Source organism: Sciurus vulgaris, assembly GCF_902686455.1.
Source record: "Sciurus vulgaris genome assembly, chromosome: 10".
NCBI classification, from domain to species: domain Eukaryota; kingdom Metazoa; phylum Chordata; class Mammalia; order Rodentia; family Sciuridae; genus Sciurus; species Sciurus vulgaris.
Genome location: NC_136470.1, coordinates 3,243,086 through 3,266,222, shown reverse-complemented (window position 1 = coordinate 3,266,222; position 23,137 = coordinate 3,243,086). Strand labels below are relative to the sequence as shown.

The 23,137-nt window shown below is 59.4% G+C and overlaps 2 protein-coding genes across 2 annotated transcripts; one reads left to right on the top strand and one right to left on the bottom strand.

The window, feature by feature from the left end:
- Nucleotides 1-3,932: 3,932 nt before the first annotated feature.
- On the top strand, nucleotides 3,933-7,035 carry LOC306670822 (trefoil factor 3-like). The gene is made up of 3 exons (XM_079155819.1): nucleotides 3,933-4,258; nucleotides 5,473-5,619; nucleotides 6,865-7,035. Exons 1-3 carry the CDS (start codon nucleotides 4,177-4,179, stop codon nucleotides 6,876-6,878), a joined length of 243 nt encoding a protein of 80 aa, XP_079011945.1. The 5' UTR covers nucleotides 3,933-4,176; the 3' UTR covers nucleotides 6,879-7,035.
- A 4,258-nt stretch (nucleotides 7,036-11,293) lies between these two features.
- TFF3 (trefoil factor 3) lies at nucleotides 11,294-14,388 on the bottom strand. The gene is made up of 3 exons (XM_079155044.1): nucleotides 14,071-14,388; nucleotides 12,710-12,856; nucleotides 11,294-11,464 (listed from the first exon to the last, which is right to left on the bottom strand). The coding sequence occupies exons 1-3, from the start codon at nucleotides 14,150-14,152 to the stop codon at nucleotides 11,451-11,453; spliced, it is 243 nt and encodes an 80-aa protein (XP_079011170.1). The 5' UTR covers nucleotides 14,153-14,388; the 3' UTR covers nucleotides 11,294-11,450.
- Nucleotides 14,389-23,137: the final 8,749 nt, after the last annotated feature.

The following is a 23,137-nucleotide window of genomic DNA, read 5'->3' as shown; positions in this document are numbered from 1 at the left end:
TGAAGAAAATCTGAAGAAATCTTAAAAATGGCGGAGTTGCTGGAACAAGGTCAACATACAAAACATGTGGCCTTCTCATCCATGAGCGGGAGCCTCTCTCCACTTACTAGCTCTTCTCCAGCTCCTTCAGTACAGCACATAACCTGTGTCCATATCTACTTTTCCATTATACTATGAAGCCCTCATGGGGTGGAACTGTGTACATATTTGCCTCCTTTACAGAGTCTGTCACATCATGTTCCCATTAGAGGCTCTCAGGAAATGAAATTTATAACTTTTGTCTTTGGGCTTCATGTCTAAATGCAGAATCCAGTGAGTCAATACGGTTCTGTTTTGGTTGTTCCTCATATTCTCAGTGCAGGGAGACGTCAGTGTGGCGGCTTGGCTGAGATGTCAGTAGACACCACCCTTCACAGTGGGGTGACACATCAGAATGTCCAAAACAATCTGGCTACTGATGGCTAGATGAACCTTAAATATGTCACCTAGCTGAAGCTATAAAAGGCTCAAGGAAAGAGAATGTTGAAGAAAATGATATGTGAGAATTTTTTGAGAGATCTGTTGATGTGCTGAGTCCCTCCCCGGGCCATGTTGCTCCAAGGGAGATGTGACTCTCTCCGGTCTCACGTCTAGTGAGAAATGTCCTAGTGGGACCGCCAAGAGAGTTTGGCACATGCCACTGCAGTTGGAGGCGAGAGGAGTCTGGGTTCAGGCTCTGGAGAATTCTAACATCTAGCAAGCACCAGCATGAGCCATCAGGACCTGCCCGCCTCCCAGGGTTTGTAGTGAAGGCTGAGCAAGGGTGTCCAGGGAGCCATGACCGGGCTGTGGAGCTCAGGAGAACTGTCCGTCATCCTAGATCTAACGTAGGAGAGACACTTGAGTCACGAAGAGACATCGTCTCAGCAACTGAAGACACTGCCACATTTCTGGGAAGGCAAGGAGTGATGGGTGAGTTTTGGGAAGCACCGCCCAGAGTCAGAGGAGGCACAGTCAAGGAATCCCCGAGGAGCCCCCAAGCAGCACGCGGGATGGGAGCCCAGGAAACGTGGAGCCAGCCTGGGAAGCTCCAGTCCGGGAAGGGACCCCTGTGCTCTGCCCCTGGGCTCTCCCTGGCCCCAGCCCACTTCCGCGTTCCTTGGGGGTTGGGGGGTGGGGGGACGGGAGCATGCACTGGCAGCTGCACTTTCCCGACTGACCCCTGTTCTGGGGTTGCTCCTGGGAACCTTGCCTGCTGCCCAGTATTCCCTGAGCTGGACATTGTTGTCTCTGGACTTTGTGTGTCTTCCCTGAGTGAGGTGGGAGGACGCTGGCCGAGTGAGGGGCCCCCTTTTTCAGTTGTTGTGCCCCATCTGCACGGTTCCTAGCCTGACATCGGTCCCATAGCCCTGTGCCAAGAGACAGGTGCTCCCCTGCGCGACCGATGTGTGCGTCTCCTGAAACACGCACGTCTGGCCCCGAGTACTCAGGGAGCTCTGGAAGCCTCCCTCTGGGAGGCAAGAGGGAGCGCTATGCAGAAGGAGGGTCCCGCGGGGGGGGGGGGGGGGGGCGGCTGCAGAGTGGGCGTGGCCGGTCCCTGGAGCTCCGGGAGGGGTTGCTCTGACTGGGTACCTTCCTCCTCTGCCTGGCTCTGCCCGGTCCAGGAACAGAGAGCGACGGCAGTAGAGCCCGGGGGGGTGACCTGGAGCATCGCACCCTGTCCACGCCCCGAGAGGGAGAACTGCCAGGCAGGCAGCTGTGGCCTCCTCTGCAGTGCCCTTCGGCCCCTCTCCCGTCTGGCCAACTCCTCTCCGTCCCTCGGCACCCAGGCAGATCCCCCGTCCTGCCAGCTCTTGCCATTCTGCACCACAGTTCACCCTCCCAAGCATGTTCTTCGTCACCGGGCCGTGGGCTCTTGGGTCAGGGGCTCTGCCCGGTGTCCCGAGGCCCCGGGGTCTGCAGGCCGAGTGCCTGGTCCACGCGCAGCCCGTGCTTGTTACGTATGCACCAGTGACGACGCGTTCCAGAGCGGGAAGTTCGCAGCCCCAGCACCAGGGCCAGGCTGCCTGCCTGTCCAACCCACGCAGGCGGCCCTGCCCTGCCCTGCCCTGCCCTCTCCTGCCCTTAACAGCAGCACACAAGGCAGGGGGTGGTGGGAGAGTGGGCTGCAGAGGGCTCCCGGGACAGTCCCCCCTGCACATGCCGGGTGACTCTGCAGGGACGGGAGGGGGAGCAGAGAGGCCGGGCCTTGCTTACCTGGTCTCGGGCTGGCCAGGCAGCCAGCTGTCGGAGCGGGGCTCAGCTGCACTGCCCCGGTTCTACTCCATCCCTGGAACTTGACCTCCCAGGAGCGAGGGAGGCAGGGAGGGGTGCGGAAGTGGAAGCAGGGTGAGGGGTGCCCCTGCCCAAGCCCGAGGTCCCCGGGCAGGGTGCTGGTGAGAACAGAAGGTGGGGAGCACACGTGCGGTCTTCCTCCCCGGGAACCCCAGCTCCCCCGGCTCCAGGGCCCCGCCCAGCCCCCCTTTGAGGAGCCCGACGGTCCCCCTGGCACAGCCCGGCTCTGCTCACGCCCACCTGCGCCACAGCTGTCAGAGCCTAGCCGTGTCACCCGGTGGTGAGCGGGTCAGCTGACCCACTGCAGAAGGCAGCTGCCCAGGAGAAGATGCAGCTGGCTCTCGTCTTCCTCCTCGCTGACCTTCGAAGCAGGAGCAAGCCAGATGTGTGGCAGTCACCTCAGTCCACTCGTGGAGGCTCCTGGGCACAGGGGCCCAACCCCAGGCAGCACGTCCCAATGCCCAGTGAGTGCACAGCCTGGCTCCCACAGGCCCTGCGGTGAAGGATGGCCCTGCGGGTCCCCTGCCCGCCAACACCCCCACCCCAAATGAGCCCTCAGTCCGTAGGCCCGTGTGCTGGGATGACACACAGAATGTGCCCGGAGGGTTTCCAGGTGCAGTCCCTGCAGGGGCTAGAGTGACATCGCACGCCACAGCAAAGACTCAGGAGCACGGCGGTCACAGGCTCTCAAGGGCCTGGGAGCGAGATCCGCCCCTGCTCCCGACCAGCCGCCTCTGCTTGGGAGCTGGGGTTTGCACCCCGGGTCCTGCAGAGCTAGGTGACGGCTGCTGCAGGAGGGACTGCCAGCGTCAGGCTTGTTCCTCAAGTTAAGTAATCTGCAGCTCATCCAGGTAAGCGAGTTTCCAGGGTGGAGCATTTCTATCTGAGGAGGAGGAGGAGGAGGAGGAGGAGGAGGAGGAGGAGGGGGAGCCGAAGGAAGAAAAGAAAAGGGAAGAGAAAGGAGAAACACGCTGGGCAAAGAGGTACATCTGTGTTGTGCTTGGGCTGGCGCGGTGGCGCTCACCTGCAATCCCAGCGGCCGGGGAGGCGGAGGTGGGGCGGGGGGGGGGGGGCGTGGATCGCCAGTTCGAAGCCAGCCTCGGCAACAGGCAACAGCGAGGCTCTAAGCCACTCGGTCAGACCCCGCCTCCAAATTTAAAAATGCAAACGACAGGGCTGGGGACGTGGCTCAGTGGTCCAGTGCCCCCGAGTTCAGTCCCCCGCAGCCCCCACCAAACATGCTTGGAAACAGAGACCTCTGGGGTTAGAAATGAATGTCCCTGTGCAGGAGGGGTCTCTTGTATTATTGTGTTTTGTGACTTGTATTTTATGTGCTCCAATTAGCTGCACCTGACAGTAGAAGGCATTTATACGTTTTGAAAGTCGTACAGAGAAAGAACGTGCACGTTGCACGAGTCGCGAGAGGAACGTGGGGATCCGACTCAGCTGCTGCGTGCCCTCCGGCTCCCGGATTAAGGGGCCTGTGGGCGAGCAGGCCCTTCTGCTGGGCTCCCGGCTGGGCAGCTGAGGCTGACAGCTGAATGTCGGGGACCCGGTGCCGGTAGAGGGAGCCCTGCACCCCACGCTGAGCCCTCCTCCCCTCCTCCAGCTGAGATGCCACAAGCTGGCTCCCGGATGGACGAGCATCAGCCCTGGATCAGAGTCCACCAGGCGCGGCCCCCCTCGGGACAGGGGCCCTCCGGTGCTTTGCGGTTGTGTGCAGGAGAAAGACGGGAGGAGCTGGAGCCTGGCAGAGCCCTCCCCGAGCAAACAGCCCAGCCCTGTGCACACAAGGGGGTATAAACGGCCCTCCCGGAGCCTGGCACATCCTGTGTGTGGTCGGTCCTCAAGCACGCTGCTGTCATGGAGGCCAGAGCGCTTTGGCTGCTGCTGCTGGTCCTGGCCCTGGGGTCCTCTGGCTGGGCTCAAGAGTACATCGGCCTGTGTGAGTATCACTCTGGCCCCCTGGTGGCGGGGTGGGGGCGCCCGGCAGGGAGAGGCTTGCCGGCCAGGTGCCCTTCCGTGGGCTGGAGAGTGGGGAGAGCACACGCCTCTACTCCACGTCGAGGCAGGGCCGCCGCTGGTCAGACGCAGCCCCCTCCTGGCAGCAGCCCTCCGGAGAGGGTCTTATTGCCCCCGTGTCACGGTCGGGGAAGCCGAAGCTCAGAGAGTTGGCATCCCCAAGGCAGCCTCCCTCCCGGGCAGGGGCAGACCCGGCGTGCACCCAGGCTCGCCCAGGGGCGGCTGCGCTCTGTGCGCACCCCGCCGACACACCGACGCGGTGAAGAGGCGTAGACAGTCAGGCCGGGACACTCCTCGCCGGGCCAGCAGCCCCCGTGTCGCCACATCTGTGCCGCTCCAGCAGGCACAGGGCCAGGTCCGAGGGCACCGGGTGTGGCTTCGCCAGGTTCCCGCCCAGAGGGGGCGCAGGCAGCAGCTCCCAAGGTGGGCCGCCCATCAGGGTGCTGGTCAGCTCCTCCTGTGAGTGTGTCTCAGGGCGGGAGGCAGGCCCTGCAGGTGGCCAGCGGATGGCAAGGTGGCCCAGCTCGGAGGAGAGGCGCAGGCGGGAAGGCTGGGGGCTGGCGTGGGGCTTCCCCGTGAGCTCCACTTGCCCGGGAGGAGTCTGGCTGGCCGATGGTGCCAGGTGGATTTTTCAGGCACAGGCAGGCAGGCCTGCAGGACTCTGGGCGCTGACGGCCTCAGGAACACCCGGACACCGGGGCTGGGCGGGTGCAGAAGAGGTGGAAGCAGCCAGCACGCAGCGCGCTCTTCCCAGGGTGGTGCGGAGCTCCCGTGTGCTTCCCGTTCCTAGAAGAGGGGCCGGTGCCACTGCTCAAACAAGGAAGGGGAGCCTTGTCCCGGGTCCAGGAGGGCCGGAGTCCCACAGGCCCTGCCGGCCGGAGGGTACCCTGACCTCCCGGCCAGGCGAAGGGAGCATGCCGAGAGTGAGCCCCCGGGGCACACGCGGGGTTCCTGGGTCTGGCCTTTCCCAGCCCATCTGCCTTCTTTCTCTTGGAAAGAAAGCCCACCCTCCCGGGTGCGGGGCGGCGCCCTCTCGGAGCCCGGGTGGGCCGCAGAGAGGCCGCCGGCTCCCAAACCGAAGCGAACCACTGGCCCCAAGCCCCGAGGGCTCTGTGCTGACTGGTGTTTTCTGGGCAGCGGCAAGCCAGTGTGTCGTCCCACCCAAGGACAGGGTGGACTGCGGCTACCCCCAGATCACCGAGCGGGACTGCAACAACCGGGGCTGCTGCTTTGACTCCAGCACCCCAGGGGTGCCCTGGTGCTTCAAGCCTCTGCAAGAGACAGGTGAGAGCCAGCAGGGTGAGCCCGGGTGCCTGGCGACTCGGGCCCCGTCCTTCCTGGGCCAGAAGTGGAGACACGGCGACCCCAGGAAGCCACACGTGCCTGGGCCCGGGCCTGGGCTTGGGCAGGACAACCAGCACTGTCACGGTCGCTGTCACCGTCTGTTGGTGGAGGCCTCGCATCAGGGCAGCTGCTAGCCACTGGCTGGTCCCCTTTGTCCCCTCTCTGTAAAATATAGAAGCGAATGCTTTCAAAGGTGTCCTAGGCTAAGGAATTGTGTAGAAGGAGCCAGATTAAAACCGTCCCACAGAGAGAGGGGAAACATGCAGGCTTGGACACGACGGACTCTGAAGGTCATTCTCTGCCCACCGAGCATCTGGAGTCCCTGTCATCTGTGACTTGCTCACAGCAGCTGGTGGCCATGCTGGGCGTGGTGCCCTGGTGCCTCCCTGCACCCCTCCATCCTGCCCCGACTGGCCCGCCAGGAGGTGCCTCTCTCTCTGACCGCCTCCCTGGCCGGGACTGGGGTAGGGCTGGGGGTGCGGGCAGTCCCCCCACCCCGGGACTCCGGCTCTGGGAGGGGTCACGTGCTTGTGCAAACAACAGATGGCCTGAGCACGGTGGTTTGTCATCCTGGCCCCATCTGGGCCCCACCCCATCACGTCTTGGGAGTGGCCGTCTGCTAAGAGCCATCTGGCATGCTCCCCTTCACCGAAGGATGTACCTGCCGGAAGCACCTTCCGGAATCGGAGCCAGAGGGGCCAGGCTTGCCCTTTGTGCCTGGGCAGCAAGGAGGGAGGCTGAGCCCCGGCCGCTCCCGGCTCTCACCAGGGATGGTGTCTGCCATCCTCTGCACCCGGCTTCCCGTCCTGAGCAGAGCCGGGAGGGCGGTCTGGAGAAGGTTTGAGGACAGCCAGGGAGCCGCCCCTCACCCCTGCTGGCTGTCCGCACTCCTCGGCCCCCCGACCGGGACTCTGCGTCTTCTTCAAGTGCCGGCCAGTGGTCCTGCAGAGGCACACCTCTCTTCTCTCCTGCCCCGGTGACCTGGGTCCAGTCAGTTCCCTTAGCCACCCTTGATGGGAGAAGCAGCTGTCCTCACAGGCTGTGGGGACGCTCGGCCTTTCCCTGGGAACCCGGGGGAGGCTTCAGAGAGGCACTGCCCTTGGAGACACCCTGCCCTTGGAGTCCAGCTGGGGTGGGCGGGTAGAGATGGCTCTGCTCACCCGAATGCCTGTGCTTTGTCCCCAGAATGCACGTTCTGAAGCTCTGCTCGCCGCGGCCTGGGAAGGCACCGCCTGTGGCCGCTGGCTGGCTGAGGGGGCTGCTCGTCACCACTTGGCCTGCTGCGGGCAAGTGGGCCCGCTGAACACGCACGTCCAGGGTCTGCTGTCCTAAGGAATAAAGCGCTCACGCTCGGCATGGGACCTGTCCTTGTGCTCATTGCTGCCTCCTTGTCTGGCTCCCTCCTCAGCAATCAAGGGCGGGTGGGCCGGCGAGCCGTCGGGCGTCTCCCGGGACAGGCCTGCCCCAGGCCCCGCGGGCAGGCCATCCCGAGGAGCTGCCAAGCTGAGACCGCAACCCCGGTAGCTGCCCACATGACGGGGGGTGGGGGGCCTCCAGGTCCCTTCAGCTCTGAAGAAACTTGTCATCTGTAAGGTCACGGGAAGCTCCGCGTGTCCTGGGTGCAGAGACAAGTCCGGGGAGTCCTCCTGCCAGCGAGCACTTTTTATTTTTTTAATTGATTCTGCTCTCTTTTCCCCTCACACGTGTATGTAGGGTGGTGTCGCCTTCTACCGTCCTTCCCACCCACCACCCCAGCCTCCCTCGCTCCCCTCGGCACAGTCCAGAGTTCCTTCACTCTTCCTTACACACCCCATCGTGGACAGATGGTTACTTTTTGGTTTCGGTTGGCCAGTCATGTTTAACACCCAGGACACTTCAGATGGCCTTCTTTTGCTCTTTTAGGAACACGGGTGCAGCTGCGTGAGTAGGTGAGCCAGTGTCACGCCCTCGTGTCCCCTGCCGTGTCCCGGCCTCTGGGTGGGAGGCTGTTACCTGCCCTTCCTCGGGCGAAGGGGCCTCCAAGTCCCTTAAGTTCTGAAGAAACATGTCTTCTGAATGGTTTTTCTACGTTATCACACAATCTTGCAGTTTGAGTTGGACTCTCAGACATAATGTCTATATGTGTCTTGGTGTGCCAAGAGTCCCATCTGGGTCCCCAAATTTGTTCCTGAAAACTTGGTCCTTGTCCCCAGTGCCAATCCAATAACAAGGACACAGTTTTGAGAAAAAAGGAAAATGTTTATTGTTTTGCTAGCAAGGAGAAACACAGGAGACTCCTGTCCCTCAGGTTGGGGTCTGCCTCTCAGCAGGAAGGGTGCTTTTAAAGAGGTGACTCAAAGGCTACATTCCACGTGTTCTCTGCTGGAGTTAAAATTCCCTTGTTAAATTGGGAGATATACATTTCTGAGACCTTCTGTGCCATCCCCAAAGTGTGGATTACTCTTCCCATGGTGGGTGTGTGCTCAGCACAGACAACTCTGCCCAGGTTCGGGAAGAAAGGTGATCCTGTTTCCCCTGAGATTAGGGAAGGGGAGAGACCAGGGAGGGGCAGGGAGAGAGGAAGAGAAAGAAAGGTGTCCATTTTAAAAATAAGTCTCAGTGGCAAAGCAGCAGGGGCTAATTCAAAGCATAAGGTAGACACTGTAAGAGTTGCATACTCAAGCTACCACATAGAGTAGTGAGAGAAACTTCTAGAACACTCTAGGCCTTGTGTTATCTCAGCAAGGGACAAGTTTAGCTAGAGAGATGGAGCAGTTCTGTGTGGGCAGAAGGAGGGTTCTGCTCAGGGGCAGGTTCTGGGTGGTAACTGAGTTGCTCTCAAGGGAACAGCAAAACACCAGAGACCAAGGCTGGGTGGAGCACAGGGTAGGAGGCATCTAGGGTCCAAGTCAGGGAGGGCAGTGCCGGGAATGGCAAGGGATGCTCTGGAGACACAGGGGGACCGTTTCCCATTACAAAGGTCTTGCTGGAGGTGCAGGGGGTCGAGGGCGCAGGGGGTCGAGGGCGCAGGCGGGTCGGCGTAGAAAGTAAACAGAGCTCAGTCTCCTGACCGCGCCCAGAGCTGATGCCACACAGCAGCCTGGGGACCTGAGGCTGAGACCCCAGCGTGGGGGGCGGAGTTCACATTCCTCCAACTGTACTTGGGCTCAGCCTCAAAGGCTGGGTGATCCATGAGGACTGGGGGACAGGGCCCTGGAAGCAGATGACCAGGCAAGAACTGACGGACACCAGGGTCGTCCCCAGTGCAAAGCCAGGCTTAGTACACGTCCAGGTCCTGGGTTTGCTGAAGGTCACCTTAGGTCAGGCAGGTGCCACCACAGACCATGAAAAAGGAACGGGAAGGCTTGGACTCAAAGACCAGGGCTTCCTGACATCATCCTCTCGGTTGGGGTTTTGGACACAGTACCAAAACGAGACCCCCATCTGTGATCCAAGGGTGGTGGTGCCATCCAGGGTGTGGGAGCTGGGGGCAGGCCAAGCGCAGGGTCAGAATGAAGGCTGCTGCCTAAGGGGCCAGAGTCCCTTCCCGGAGCAGGGGGAAACCAAGAAACCCGGCCTCTGTGAGCAGACGGGATTTCTGGCCTTTGCATAGTGAGGCAGATGCCCCTTGAGGACAGTCCTCATGGGGGTGGAGTGTTGGAAAAACCCAGGCACACCTGGGGCTGTGCACCCTCAAATCTTCTCAAGGAAAATGCAGGCCAGGTGCCCCTTGGATCACAGATGGGGGTCTCGTTTTGGTACTTTGTCCGTCAGTTCTTGCCTGGTCATCTGCTTCCAGGGCCCTGTCCCCCAGTCCTCATGGATCACCCAGCCTTTGAGGCTGAGCCCAAGTACAGTTGGAGGAATGTGAACTCCGCCCCCCACGCTGGGGTCTCAGCCTCAGGTCCCCAGGCTGCTGTGTGGCATCAGCTCTGGGCGCGGTCAGGAGACTGAGCTCTGTTTACTTTCTACGCCGACCCGCCTGCGCCCTCGACCCCCTGCGCCCTCGACCCCCTGCACCTCCAGCAAGACCTTTGTAATGGGAAACGGTCCCCCTGTGTCTCCAGAGCATCCCTTGCCATTCCCGGCACTGCCCTCCCTGACTTGGACCCTAGATGCCTCCTACCCTGTGCTCCACCCAGCCTTGGTCTCTGGTGTTTTGCTGTTCCCTTGAGAGCAACTCAGTTACCACCCAGAACCTGCCCCTGAGCAGAACCCTCCTTCTGCCCACACAGAACTGCTCCATCTCTCTAGCTAAACTTGTCCCTTGCTGAGATAACACAAGGCCTAGAGTGTTCTAGAAGTTTCTCTCACTACTCTATGTGGTAGCTTGAGTATGCAACTCTTACAGTGTCTACCTTATGCTTTGAATTAGCCCCTGCTGCTTTGCCACTGAGACTTATTTTTAAAATGGACACCTTTCTTTCTCTTCCTCTCTCCCTGCCCCTCCCTGGTCTCTCCCCTTCCCTAATCTCAGGGGAAACAGGATCACCTTTCTTCCCGAACCTGGGCAGAGTTGTCTGTGCTGAGCACACACCCACCATGGGAAGAGTAATCCACACTTTGGGGATGGCACAGAAGGTCTCAGAAATGTATATCTCCCAATTTAACAAGGGAATTTTAACTCCAGCAGAGAACACGTGGAATGTAGCCTTTGAGTCACCTCTTTAAAAGCACCCTTCCTGCTGAGAGGCAGACCCCAACCTGAGGGACAGGAGTCTCCTGTGTTTCTCCTTGCTAGCAAAACAATAAACATTTTCCTTTTTTCTCAAAACTGTGTCCTTGTTATTGGATTGGCACTGGGGACAAGGACCAAGTTTTCAGGAACAAATTTGGGGACCCAGATGGGACTCTTGGCACACCAAGACACATATAGACATTATGTCTGAGAGTCCAACTCAAACTGCAAGATTGTGTGATAACGTAGAAAAACCATTCAGAAGACATGTTTCTTCAGAACTTAAGGGACTTGGAGGCCCCTTCGCCCGAGGAAGGGCAGGTAACAGCCTCCCACCCAGAGGCCGGGACACGGCAGGGGACACGAGGGCGTGACACTGGCTCACCTACTCACGCAGCTGCACCCGTGTTCCTAAAAGAGCAAAAGAAGGCCATCTGAAGTGTCCTGGGTGTTAAACATGACTGGCCAACCGAAACCAAAAAGTAACCATCTGTCCACGATGGGGTGTGTAAGGAAGAGTGAAGGAACTCTGGACTGTGCCGAGGGGAGCGAGGGAGGCTGGGGTGGTGGGTGGGAAGGACGGTAGAAGGCGACACCACCCTACATACACGTGTGAGGGGAAAAGAGAGCAGAATCAATTAAAAAAATAAAAAGTGCTCGCTGGCAGGAGGACTCCCCGGACTTGTCTCTGCACCCAGGACACGCGGAGCTTCCCGTGACCTTACAGATGACAAGTTTCTTCAGAGCTGAAGGGACCTGGAGGCCCCCCACCCCCCGTCATGTGGGCAGCTACCGGGGTTGCGGTCTCAGCTTGGCAGCTCCTCGGGATGGCCTGCCCGCGGGGCCTGGGGCAGGCCTGTCCCGGGAGACGCCCGACGGCTCGCCGGCCCACCCGCCCTTGATTGCTGAGGAGGGAGCCAGACAAGGAGGCAGCAATGAGCACAAGGACAGGTCCCATGCCGAGCGTGAGCGCTTTATTCCTTAGGACAGCAGACCCTGGACGTGCGTGTTCAGCGGGCCCACTTGCCCGCAGCAGGCCAAGTGGTGACGAGCAGCCCCCTCAGCCAGCCAGCGGCCACAGGCGGTGCCTTCCCAGGCCGCGGCGAGCAGAGCTTCAGAACGTGCATTCTGGGGACAAAGCACAGGCATTCGGGTGAGCAGAGCCATCTCTACCCGCCCACCCCAGCTGGACTCCAAGGGCAGGGTGTCTCCAAGGGCAGTGCCTCTCTGAAGCCTCCCCCGGGTTCCCAGGGAAAGGCCGAGCGTCCCCACAGCCTGTGAGGACAGCTGCTTCTCCCATCAAGGGTGGCTAAGGGAACTGACTGGACCCAGGTCACCGGGGCAGGAGAGAAGAGAGGTGTGCCTCTGCAGGACCACTGGCCGGCACTTGAAGAAGACGCAGAGTCCCGGTCGGGGGGCCGAGGAGTGCGGACAGCCAGCAGGGGTGAGGGGCGGCTCCCTGGCTGTCCTCAAACCTTCTCCAGACCGCCCTCCCGGCTCTGCTCAGGACGGGAAGCCGGGTGCAGAGGATGGCAGACACCATCCCTGGTGAGAGCCGGGAGCGGCCGGGGCTCAGCCTCCCTCCTTGCTGCCCAGGCACAAAGGGCAAGCCTGGCCCCTCTGGCTCCGATTCCGGAAGGTGCTTCCGGCAGGTACATCCTTCGGTGAAGGGGAGCATGCCAGATGGCTCTTAGCAGACGGCCACTCCCAAGACGTGATGGGGTGGGGCCCAGATGGGGCCAGGATGACAAACCACCGTGCTCAGGCCATCTGTTGTTTGCACAAGCACGTGACCCCTCCCAGAGCCGGAGTCCCGGGGTGGGGGGACTGCCCGCACCCCCAGCCCTACCCCAGTCCCGGCCAGGGAGGCGGTCAGAGAGAGAGGCACCTCCTGGCGGGCCAGTCGGGGCAGGATGGAGGGGTGCAGGGAGGCACCAGGGCACCACGCCCAGCATGGCCACCAGCTGCTGTGAGCAAGTCACAGATGACAGGGACTCCAGATGCTCGGTGGGCAGAGAATGACCTTCAGAGTCCGTCGTGTCCAAGCCTGCATGTTTCCCCTCTCTCTGTGGGACGGTTTTAATCTGGCTCCTTCTACACAATTCCTTAGCCTAGGACACCTTTGAAAGCATTCGCTTCTATATTTTACAGAGAGGGGACAAAGGGGACCAGCCAGTGGCTAGCAGCTGCCCTGATGCGAGGCCTCCACCAACAGACGGTGACAGCGACCGTGACAGTGCTGGTTGTCCTGCCCAAGCCCAGGCCCGGGCCCAGGCACGTGTGGCTTCCTGGGGTCGCCGTGTCTCCACTTCTGGCCCAGGAAGGACGGGGCCCGAGTCGCCAGGCACCCGGGCTCACCCTGCTGGCTCTCACCTGTCTCTTGCAGAGGCTTGAAGCACCAGGGCACCCCTGGGGTGCTGGAGTCAAAGCAGCAGCCCCGGTTGTTGCAGTCCCGCTCGGTGATCTGGGGGTAGCCGCAGTCCACCCTGTCCTTGGGTGGGACGACACACTGGCTTGCCGCTGCCCAGAAAACACCAGTCAGCACAGAGCCCTCGGGGCTTGGGGCCAGTGGTTCGCTTCGGTTTGGGAGCCGGCGGCCTCTCTGCGGCCCACCCGGGCTCCGAGAGGGCGCCGCCCCGCACCCGGGAGGGTGGGCTTTCTTTCCAAGAGAAAGAAGGCAGATGGGCTGGGAAAGGCCAGACCCAGGAACCCCGCGTGTGCCCCGGGGGCTCACTCTCGGCATGCTCCCTTCGCCTGGCCGGGAGGTCAGGGTACCCTCCGGCCGGCAGGGCCTGTGGGACTCCGGCCCTCCTGGACCCGGGACAAGGCTCCCCTTCCTTGTTTGAGCAGTGGCACCGGCCCCTCTTCTAGGAACGGGAAGCACACGGGAGCTCCGCACCACCCTGGGAAGAGCGCGCTGCGTGCTGGCTGCTTCCACCTCTTCTGCACCCGCCCAGCCCCGGTGTCCGGGTGTTCCTGAGGCCGTCAGCGCCCAGAGTCCTGCAGGCCTGCCTGCCTGTGCCTGAAAAATCCACCTGGCACCATCGGCCAGCCAGACTCCTCCCGGGCAAGTGGAGCTCACGGGGAAGCCCCACGCCAGCCCCCAGCCTTCCCGCCTGCGCCTCTCCTCCGAGCTGGGCCACCTTGCCATCCGCTGGCCACCTGCAGGGCCTGCCTCCCGCCCTGAGACACACTCACAGGAGGAGCTGACCAGCACCCTGATGGGCGGCCCACCTTGGGAGCTGCTGCCTGCGCCCCCTCTGGGCGGGAACCTGGCGAAGCCACACCCGGTGCCCTCGGACCTGGCCCTGTGCCTGCTGGAGCGGCACAGATGTGGCGACACGGGGGCTGCTGGCCCGGCGAGGAGTGTCCCGGCCTGACTGTCTACGCCTCTTCACCGCGTCGGTGTGTCGGCGGGGTGCGCACAGAGCGCAGCCGCCCCTGGGCGAGCCTGGGTGCACGCCGGGTCTGCCCCTGCCCGGGAGGGAGGCTGCCTTGGGGATGCCAACTCTCTGAGCTTCGGCTTCCCCGACCGTGACACGGGGGCAATAAGACCCTCTCCGGAGGGCTGCTGCCAGGAGGGGGCTGCGTCTGACCAGCGGCGGCCCTGCCTCGACGTGGAGTAGAGGCGTGTGCTCTCCCCACTCTCCAGCCCACGGAAGGGCACCTGGCCGGCAAGCCTCTCCCTGCCGGGCGCCCCCACCCCGCCACCAGGGGGCCAGAGTGATACTCACACAGGCCGATGTACTCTTGAGCCCAGCCAGAGGACCCCAGGGCCAGGACCAGCAGCAGCAGCCAAAGCGCTCTGGCCTCCATGACAGCAGCGTGCTTGAGGACCGACCACACACAGGATGTGCCAGGCTCCGGGAGGGCCGTTTATACCCCCTTGTGTGCACAGGGCTGGGCTGTTTGCTCGGGGAGGGCTCTGCCAGGCTCCAGCTCCTCCCGTCTTTCTCCTGCACACAACCGCAAAGCACCGGAGGGCCCCTGTCCCGAGGGGGGCCGCGCCTGGTGGACTCTGATCCAGGGCTGATGCTCGTCCATCCGGGAGCCAGCTTGTGGCATCTCAGCTGGAGGAGGGGAGGAGGGCTCAGCGTGGGGTGCAGGGCTCCCTCTACCGGCACCGGGTCCCCGACATTCAGCTGTCAGCCTCAGCTGCCCAGCCGGGAGCCCAGCAGAAGGGCCTGCTCGCCCACAGGCCCCTTAATCCGGGAGCCGGAGGGCACGCAGCAGCTGAGTCGGATCCCCACGTTCCTCTCGCGACTCGTGCAACGTGCACGTTCTTTCTCTGTACGACTTTCAAAACGTATAAATGCCTTCTACTGTCAGGTGCAGCTAATTGGAGCACATAAAATACAAGTCACAAAACACAATAATACAAGAGACCCCTCCTGCACAGGGACATTCATTTCTAACCCCAGAGGTCTCTGTTTCCAAGCATGTTTGGTGGGGGCTGCGGGGGACTGAACTCGGGGGCACTGGACCACTGAGCCACGTCCCCAGCCCTGTCGTTTGCATTTTTAAATTTGGAGGCGGGGTCTGACCGAGTGGCTTAGAGCCTCGCTGTTGCCTGTTGCCGAGGCTGGCTTCGAACTGGCGATCCACGCCCCCCCCCCCCCCGCCCCACCTCCGCCTCCCCGGCCGCTGGGATTGCAGGTGAGCGCCACCGCGCCAGCCCAAGCACAACACAGATGTACCTCTTTGCCCAGCGTGTTTCTCCTTTCTCTTCCCTTTTCTTTTCTTCCTTCGGCTCCCCCTCCTCCTCCTCCTCCTCCTCCTCCTCCTCCTCCTCCTCAGATAGAAATGCTCCACCCTGGAAACTCGCTTACCTGGATGAGCTGCAGATTACTTAACTTGAGGAACAAGCCTGACGCTGGCAGTCCCTCCTGCAGCAGCCGTCACCTAGCTCTGCAGGACCCGGGGTGCAAACCCCAGCTCCCAAGCAGAGGCGGCTGGTCGGGAGCAGGGGCGGATCTCGCTCCCAGGCCCTTGAGAGCCTGTGACCGCCGTGCTCCTGAGTCTTTGCTGTGGCGTGCGATGTCACTCTAGCCCCTGCAGGGACTGCACCTGGAAACCCTCCGGGCACATTCTGTGTGTCATCCCAGCACACGGGCCTACGGACTGAGGGCTCATTTGGGGTGGGGGTGTTGGCGGGCAGGGGACCCGCAGGGCCATCCTTCACCGCAGGGCCTGTGGGAGCCAGGCTGTGCACTCACTGGGCATTGGGACGTGCTGCCTGGGGTTGGGCCCCTGTGCCCAGGAGCCTCCACGAGTGGACTGAGGTGACTGCCACACATCTGGCTTGCTCCTGCTTCGAAGGTCAGCGAGGAGGAAGACGAGAGCCAGCTGCATCTTCTCCTGGGCAGCTGCCTTCTGCAGTGGGTCAGCTGACCCGCTCACCACCGGGTGACACGGCTAGGCTCTGACAGCTGTGGCGCAGGTGGGCGTGAGCAGAGCCGGGCTGTGCCAGGGGGACCGTCGGGCTCCTCAAAGGGGGGCTGGGCGGGGCCCTGGAGCCGGGGGAGCTGGGGTTCCCGGGGAGGAAGACCGCACGTGTGCTCCCCACCTTCTGTTCTCACCAGCACCCTGCCCGGGGACCTCGGGCTTGGGCAGGGGCACCCCTCACCCTGCTTCCACTTCCGCACCCCTCCCTGCCTCCCTCGCTCCTGGGAGGTCAAGTTCCAGGGATGGAGTAGAACCGGGGCAGTGCAGCTGAGCCCCGCTCCGACAGCTGGCTGCCTGGCCAGCCCGAGACCAGGTAAGCAAGGCCCGGCCTCTCTGCTCCCCCTCCCGTCCCTGCAGAGTCACCCGGCATGTGCAGGGGGGACTGTCCCGGGAGCCCTCTGCAGCCCACTCTCCCACCACCCCCTGCCTTGTGTGCTGCTGTTAAGGGCAGGAGAGGGCAGGGCAGGGCAGGGCAGGGCCGCCTGCGTGGGTTGGACAGGCAGGCAGCCTGGCCCTGGTGCTGGGGCTGCGAACTTCCCGCTCTGGAACGCGTCGTCACTGGTGCATACGTAACAAGCACGGGCTGCGCGTGGACCAGGCACTCGGCCTGCAGACCCCGGGGCCTCGGGACACCGGGCAGAGCCCCTGACCCAAGAGCCCACGGCCCGGTGACGAAGAACATGCTTGGGAGGGTGAACTGTGGTGCAGAATGGCAAGAGCTGGCAGGACGGGGGATCTGCCTGGGTGCCGAGGGACGGAGAGGAGTTGGCCAGACGGGAGAGGGGCCGAAGGGCACTGCAGAGGAGGCCACAGCTGCCTGCCTGGCAGTTCTCCCTCTCGGGGCGTGGACAGGGTGCGATGCTCCAGGTCACCCCCCCGGGCTCTACTGCCGTCGCTCTCTGTTCCTGGACCGGGCAGAGCCAGGCAGAGGAGGAAGGTACCCAGTCAGAGCAACCCCTCCCGGAGCTCCAGGGACCGGCCACGCCCACTCTGCAGCCGCCCCCCCCCCCCCCCCCCCCCCGCGGGACCCTCCTTCTGCATAGCGCTCCCTCTTGCCTCCCAGAGGGAGGCTTCCAGAGCTCCCTGAGTACTCGGGGCCAGACGTGCGTGTTTCAGGAGACGCACACATCGGTCGCGCAGGGGAGCACCTGTCTCTTGGCACAGGGCTATGGGACCGATGTCAGGCTAGGAACCGTGCAGATGGGGCACAACAACTGAAAAAGGGGGCCCCTCACTCGGCCAGCGTCCTCCCACCTCACTCAGGGAAGACACACAAAGTCCAGAGACAACAATGTCCAGCTCAGGGAATACTGGGCAGCAGGCAAGGTTCCCAGGAGCAACCCCAGAACAGGGGTCAGTCGGGAAAGTGCAGCTGCCAGTGCATGCTCCCGTCCCCCCACCCCCCAACCCCCAAGGAACGCGGAAGTGGGCTGGGGCCAGGGAGAGCCCAGGGGCAGAGCACAGGGGTCCCTTCCCGGACTGGAGCTTCCCAGGCTGGCTCCACGTTTCCTGGGCTCCCATCCCGCGTGCTGCTTGGGGGCTCCTCGGGGATTCCTTGACTGTGCCTCCTCTGACTCTGGGCGGTGCTTCCCAAAACTCACCCATCACTCCTTGCCTTCCCAGAAATGTGGCAGTGTCTTCAGTTGCTGAGACGATGTCTCTTCGTGACTCAAGTGTCTCTCCTACGTTAGATCTAGGATGACGGACAGTTCTCCTGAGCTCCACAGCCCGGTCATGGCTCCCTGGACACCCTTGCTCAGCCTTCACTACAAACCCTGGGAGGCGGGCAGGTCCTGATGGCTCATGCTGGTGCTTGCTAGATGTTAGAATTCTCCAGAGCCTGAACCCAGACTCCTCTCGCCTCCAACTGCAGTGGCATGTGCCAAACTCTCTTGGCGGTCCCACTAGGACATTTCTCACTAGACGTGAGACCGGAGAGAGTCACATCTCCCTTGGAGCAACATGGCCCGGGGAGGGACTCAGCACATCAACAGATCTCTCAAAAAATTCTCACATATCATTTTCTTCAACATTCTCTTTCCTTGAGCCTTTTATAGCTTCAGCTAGGTGACATATTTAAGGTTCATCTAGCCATCAGTAGCCAGATTGTTTTGGACATTCTGATGTGTCACCCCACTGTGAAGGGTGGTGTCTACTGACATCTCAGCCAAGCCGCCACACTGACGTCTCCCTGCACTGAGAATATGAGGAACAACCAAAACAGAACCGTATTGACTCACTGGATTCTGCATTTAGACATGAAGCCCAAAGACAAAAGTTATAAATTTCATTTCCTGAGAGCCTCTAATGGGAACATGATGTGACAGACTCTGTAAAGGAGGCAAATATGTACACAGTTCCACCCCATGAGGGCTTCATAGTATAATGGAAAAGTAGATATGGACACAGGTTATGTGCTGTACTGAAGGAGCTGGAGAAGAGCTAGTAAGTGGAGAGAGGCTCCCGCTCATGGATGAGAAGGCCACATGTTTTGTATGTTGACCTTGTTCCAGCAACTCCGCCATTTTTAAGATTTCTTCAGATTTTCTTCAGTAACACGAATCATACACAGTTGATCGACATGATTCAATTGAATGTGAGGATATCCATGCATCAAGACTCACAGGTCAGAAAACCAGGCAAGCCATGAACCAAGAGAAGGTGCACGAAGCTCATGCTCCCGGCAAAGGACGGCTATGAAGGAGGCAGAGCCCACTGGAAAACAAATCAAAACAAAAACACTGAGAAAAAGAAAAGAGCGTTCAGAAACACAAATAGGAAATCCACTGTCGAGAAAACCTAAGCAACCAATAAGGACTGAAAGAGACTCGGTCTCGCTAAAACTTGAGGAATCGCACAATAAATGAGCATTAAAACAGCACGTCACTCGCATCGAATTTCACAGGTATCTTCAAACGTCGACAGGAATGTGGGCGAGCAGGAACTCTGACACAAAGCTGGTGAGGACGAGACTGAGAAATTGCTTTTGACGGGCATCTGGGCGACATCTGATAATTAAAGAAACCCATACATTTCAAAAGGAGGAAGTTGGCGATACTTCGCCTGCGGCCTCTCAACAGGGGAATGAATTGATGGAATGTTATACACCTGTTAAAGTGAAAGAATCTGTTTTACTTTATTGACACGGATAAATTCCAAACCTAAATACAAGATATAAATTGAAACTGCAACATACCATTTCTGATTATCATTATTATTTCTTTTAAAATCATTTCTTTTCATACCAGGGATGGAACGCAGAACCATATGGGCATATGGCTTAACCACTGAGCCACTGGCCCAACCCTGTTTTCCTTATATTTTATTTTGAGACGGGGTCTTACTAAATTGCTTAGGATCTCCCCAACATGATGAGGCCGGTGGAGAATTTCTGATTATCCTGCCTCAGCCTCCTGAGCCAATGGGGTTGTTACCGAAATGTCTGTCCTTGTAGCTGATGCCGCCTGGATAAAGGAAAATATGGTTTTGAGAAAAGGGGAATGAAATTGCATTGCTTTGCTAGCAAAGGAGAAACACGGGGACTCCTGTGCCACAGGCTATGGTTCTGCCCATCAGCAGGAACAGGGGGCTTTTAAGGAGGTGACTCAGGGGCTGCATTCCACGTGTTCCGTGCCGGAGTTGAAATGCACTTGTGAATTTGGGAGACAGTCATTCCTGAGACCTTCTGGTGCCATCCCCAAAGTCTGGATGACTTCATCGTGTGGCGGGTGTGTGCTCAGCACAGACAACTCCGCCCAGGATGGGGAGGAATGGTGCTCCTGTTTCCCCTGAGACCAGGGAGGAGCAGGGGAGAGGAAGGGAAGAAAGGTGTCCATCTTACACATAAGTCTCAGTGGCGGAGCAGCAGGGCTGATTCCAAGCATCAAGTGGACACTGTTACAGTCGGGGCAAGATGTGGAGTGAGGAGGTCGGGGACAGGGCCAGAGCAAAGGAGCACGGAGAGGGTCTTCTGATGAGGTCAGCTTCCTGCTCTGCAAAAGTGCTCGTGGACACGAGCTGGGGACCCAGTTGTGTTCCTTCTGCACTCATGCTCTTACAGCAGGATCCAATAGGAAAACTAAAACAGATGCATGAACATGGGGCGCACCCGTCCATAAGAGCGAGGAGCGCGTGGACGGGGGAGGAGATTAGGAAAGGAGCAAATTCCAGAGACCATAAAAAGAGCAGGCCAGGGCTCCCCCACCAGACTCCCAGCTCTGGGGCTCCTTCCCTTCAGAGAAGTCTGTCTGTGAATCGTTTCAAAAAACCTACCTCTTGCTTGCTATCTCTGTGTCCTGTTCTTCGATTCTTTGCTGCACGGAGACAATGAACCCAGCACCTCTAGGCAATAACACTGTCTGACCTCGAGCCCTAAAGAATGCAGCCTGCTGCCCATGAACTGAGACCTCTGAAATCGTGAGCCCCCACGTGAACTTTGCCTCCTCTGGAATGGTTCTGGTCAGGCCTTCTAGTCACAGCAGTGGAAAAGCTGACCAAAACAGAAGTCGATACTGCCAAGTGCGGCTGTCGCTCTGACTAACCTGAACACATGGTTCAGAAGCTTTTGGAGCTTTTTGGAATTAGTGGGAAGAATTTCGAGATGCTTAGCAGTGCCAGCTGGAAATGCTTTAGGTTGTTGTAAATGGGGCTTACTGGCTGATTCTGGTGGGAACTCAGAAGACCAGAACGTCAATGGGACCAGACAGTGAAGACAGGGCTCACGAGGGCTTAGAGGAAAAGGAGGACACTTTGGTAGTTGGACCAGAGACCATTCATGTTCTTTTCTGGCTGAGAGGTTGTCTGCATTTTTCCTGTGTCCTGACACTTTCTGTGAGGCTGATTTTAAAAGCAATGTACTTCTTAACCTGGCAGAAGACATTTCTAAGCAGCATAGCATTCAGGCAGTGGCATGGATATCGCTGGTAGCTTTTAGCCAAATTTATTGTGATAATCAGGAGCAGAAAAGAGCAAAAAGTTTCAACTCGTACTTCAAAGGTGGGAGTAAAACTGGAACTAAGGAAACTGCCGTTGTTCAAGGCACCCTTCTTGCGCATGGGGACCTAGGAAGGTTTTTCAACGTGTTCGGCCACCCAGGCACTCAGAGGCTACTGCGGCCAGGGTCTCTGGTGGGGGCCTGGGTACCACTTGAGATGGCAGCAGACCTTGGCATCAACCATGTGGTGCTGGTCCAGCAGGAACGCAGCATGCTGGAGTTGGCGGGTCATGGAAGCCTCCACTGAGATTTCAAAGGTCGGCCCGGGAGGCCAGAAAAAGTACAGCAGACCCTGGATCTGTGTGGGCCCCACCTGAGAGGGCGGTGCTGGATATGTGAGGAGCAAGCCGAAGCTGCCGTGGGGACCCCACGATTAGGAAATGCCATTGACCTGGGACATCACCACAGGCAAGCTGCAGGAACTGAGCACAGACAGGGAACGGAAAGGCCATCTGGGTGCACCCAACGTGTCACAGGGATGCATCCAAACAAGCCCTTCGGGCAGGATGTGGTGATGCCATGTGCCCAGATGCCGGACACAGACCTGGAGGACCTGTTTGCACAGCTGGATTTCAGGCTCGCTTTGGTCCCCTCCCTTCTCTCCATGCCCCTGTTTTTCTGAATAGAAATGTTTACTCTGTACCTTTACAATTGGATTCTTGTAAATCGCTTTTGATTTTTACAGGCGCTCATTATGTGAGCTTGCCCCGAGACTCAGGGGAGACTTTGGACTTGACCTTTTGGGAAATCGTGGAACTGTTGAGACTATGGGGACTCTTGGAAATGGACTACACGCATTTTGCATCGTGAGATTGTCATGAGATTTTCGGGGCCTGGATGGAATGTTATGGTTTGGATGTGAGGTGTCCCCCAAAAGCTCACGTGTGAGACGATGCAAGGAGGTTCAGGGGAGAGATGACTGGGTTGTGAGAGTCCTCACCCAATCAGTGCATTCATCCCCGATGGGGTTATGTGAATGGTAATTGAAGGCAGGCAGGGTGTGGCTGGAGGAGGTGGGTCATTGGGAGCGTGGTTTAGGGCATGTATTTTGTATCTGGCCCGGGGCGTCTCTGTCTCTCTGCTTCCTGATCTTCATGTGAGCAGCTTCCCTCTACCACGCTCTTCTGCCCTGATGTCCTGCCTCACCTCCAGCCCCGAGGAATGGAGCCGGCTGCCTGTGGACTGACACCTCTGAACCTGTGAGCCCCAAGTAAACTTTTCCTCCTCTAAATTGTTCTTGTCAGGTCTTTTGGTCACAGCAGTGAAAAAGCTGGCTAAAGCAGATCTCAGGTCCCACTGCACCATGACTCCTACACATGGCGCCGCAGGTGTCCCCCGAAAGAGGGACCCGATGTTCCTAAGAAGCGGAAGCAGATGCGCGGTACCGAGGGTCTTGGTGGGCACACCAGGGGACTCTGCAAATGGTCAGAGTTGTCACAACTTTCCCGAGTTTGGTTTCCTTTTCTCAAAGTGGATCAAGATGGAGCAACCTGTACTGTTCGGGGAGAGAATTCAGGAGTTGACCTGCAGCCAAAGGGGCTTTGGCAGCTGCTGGACGGTCCCTCAGTCCTCCCTTCACTCACAGGAGCAGCTCCTGTGGTTTGACCCCAGGCAAACTCACCATCTGCTAACTCTCCTGCAGTCGGCTCTCAACAAGTTCACCAGCACCTCACACCTCAGCATGGAAGTGGGGTTCCTGGGGAGCCAGGCCTGCCCAAGAAAGCTGGGGCGGGGGCAGCTCTCAGGTCCCATCTGGGCCACCAAATTCATTACGCTTCTTCCTTGTGCCCAATGCCAATTCAATAAGGAGGACATAGTTTTGAGAAAAAGGAAAAAGAAGGTTTATTGCTTTGCTAGGAAAGGAGAATCACAGGGGACTCCTGTCCCACAGGCTGGGGTCTGCCCGTCAGCAGGAGCAGGGGCTTTTAAAGAGGTGACTCGGGGGCCACATTCGACGTGTTCTCTGCTGCAGTTGTGATCCACTTGTGAATTGGGGAGACAGTCGTTTCTGAGGTCTTCTGGTGACATGCAAAGTCTGGATTACTCTTCCTGTGGTAGGTGTGCACTCAGGGACAAATAACACTGCCTAGCATGGGGAAGAAAGGTGATTCTGTTTCCCCTGAGATCAGGGACGGGGAAACCAGGGAGGAGCAGGAGAAGAGGAAGAGAAAGAAACGTGTCCATTTTAAACGTAAGTCTCCATGACTGAGCAGCAAGGGCTACATTCGAAGCATAACGTGGACCACGTTCACCCGGTCCTTATCCAGTGAGAGGAAAAGTGCCTTTGAACAGTGCACCTGTGACTCTGCCACAGCCTGGTCCCTCTTGTGTGGACGTGTCTCCTGACTGCCCTCCGAGCCGGG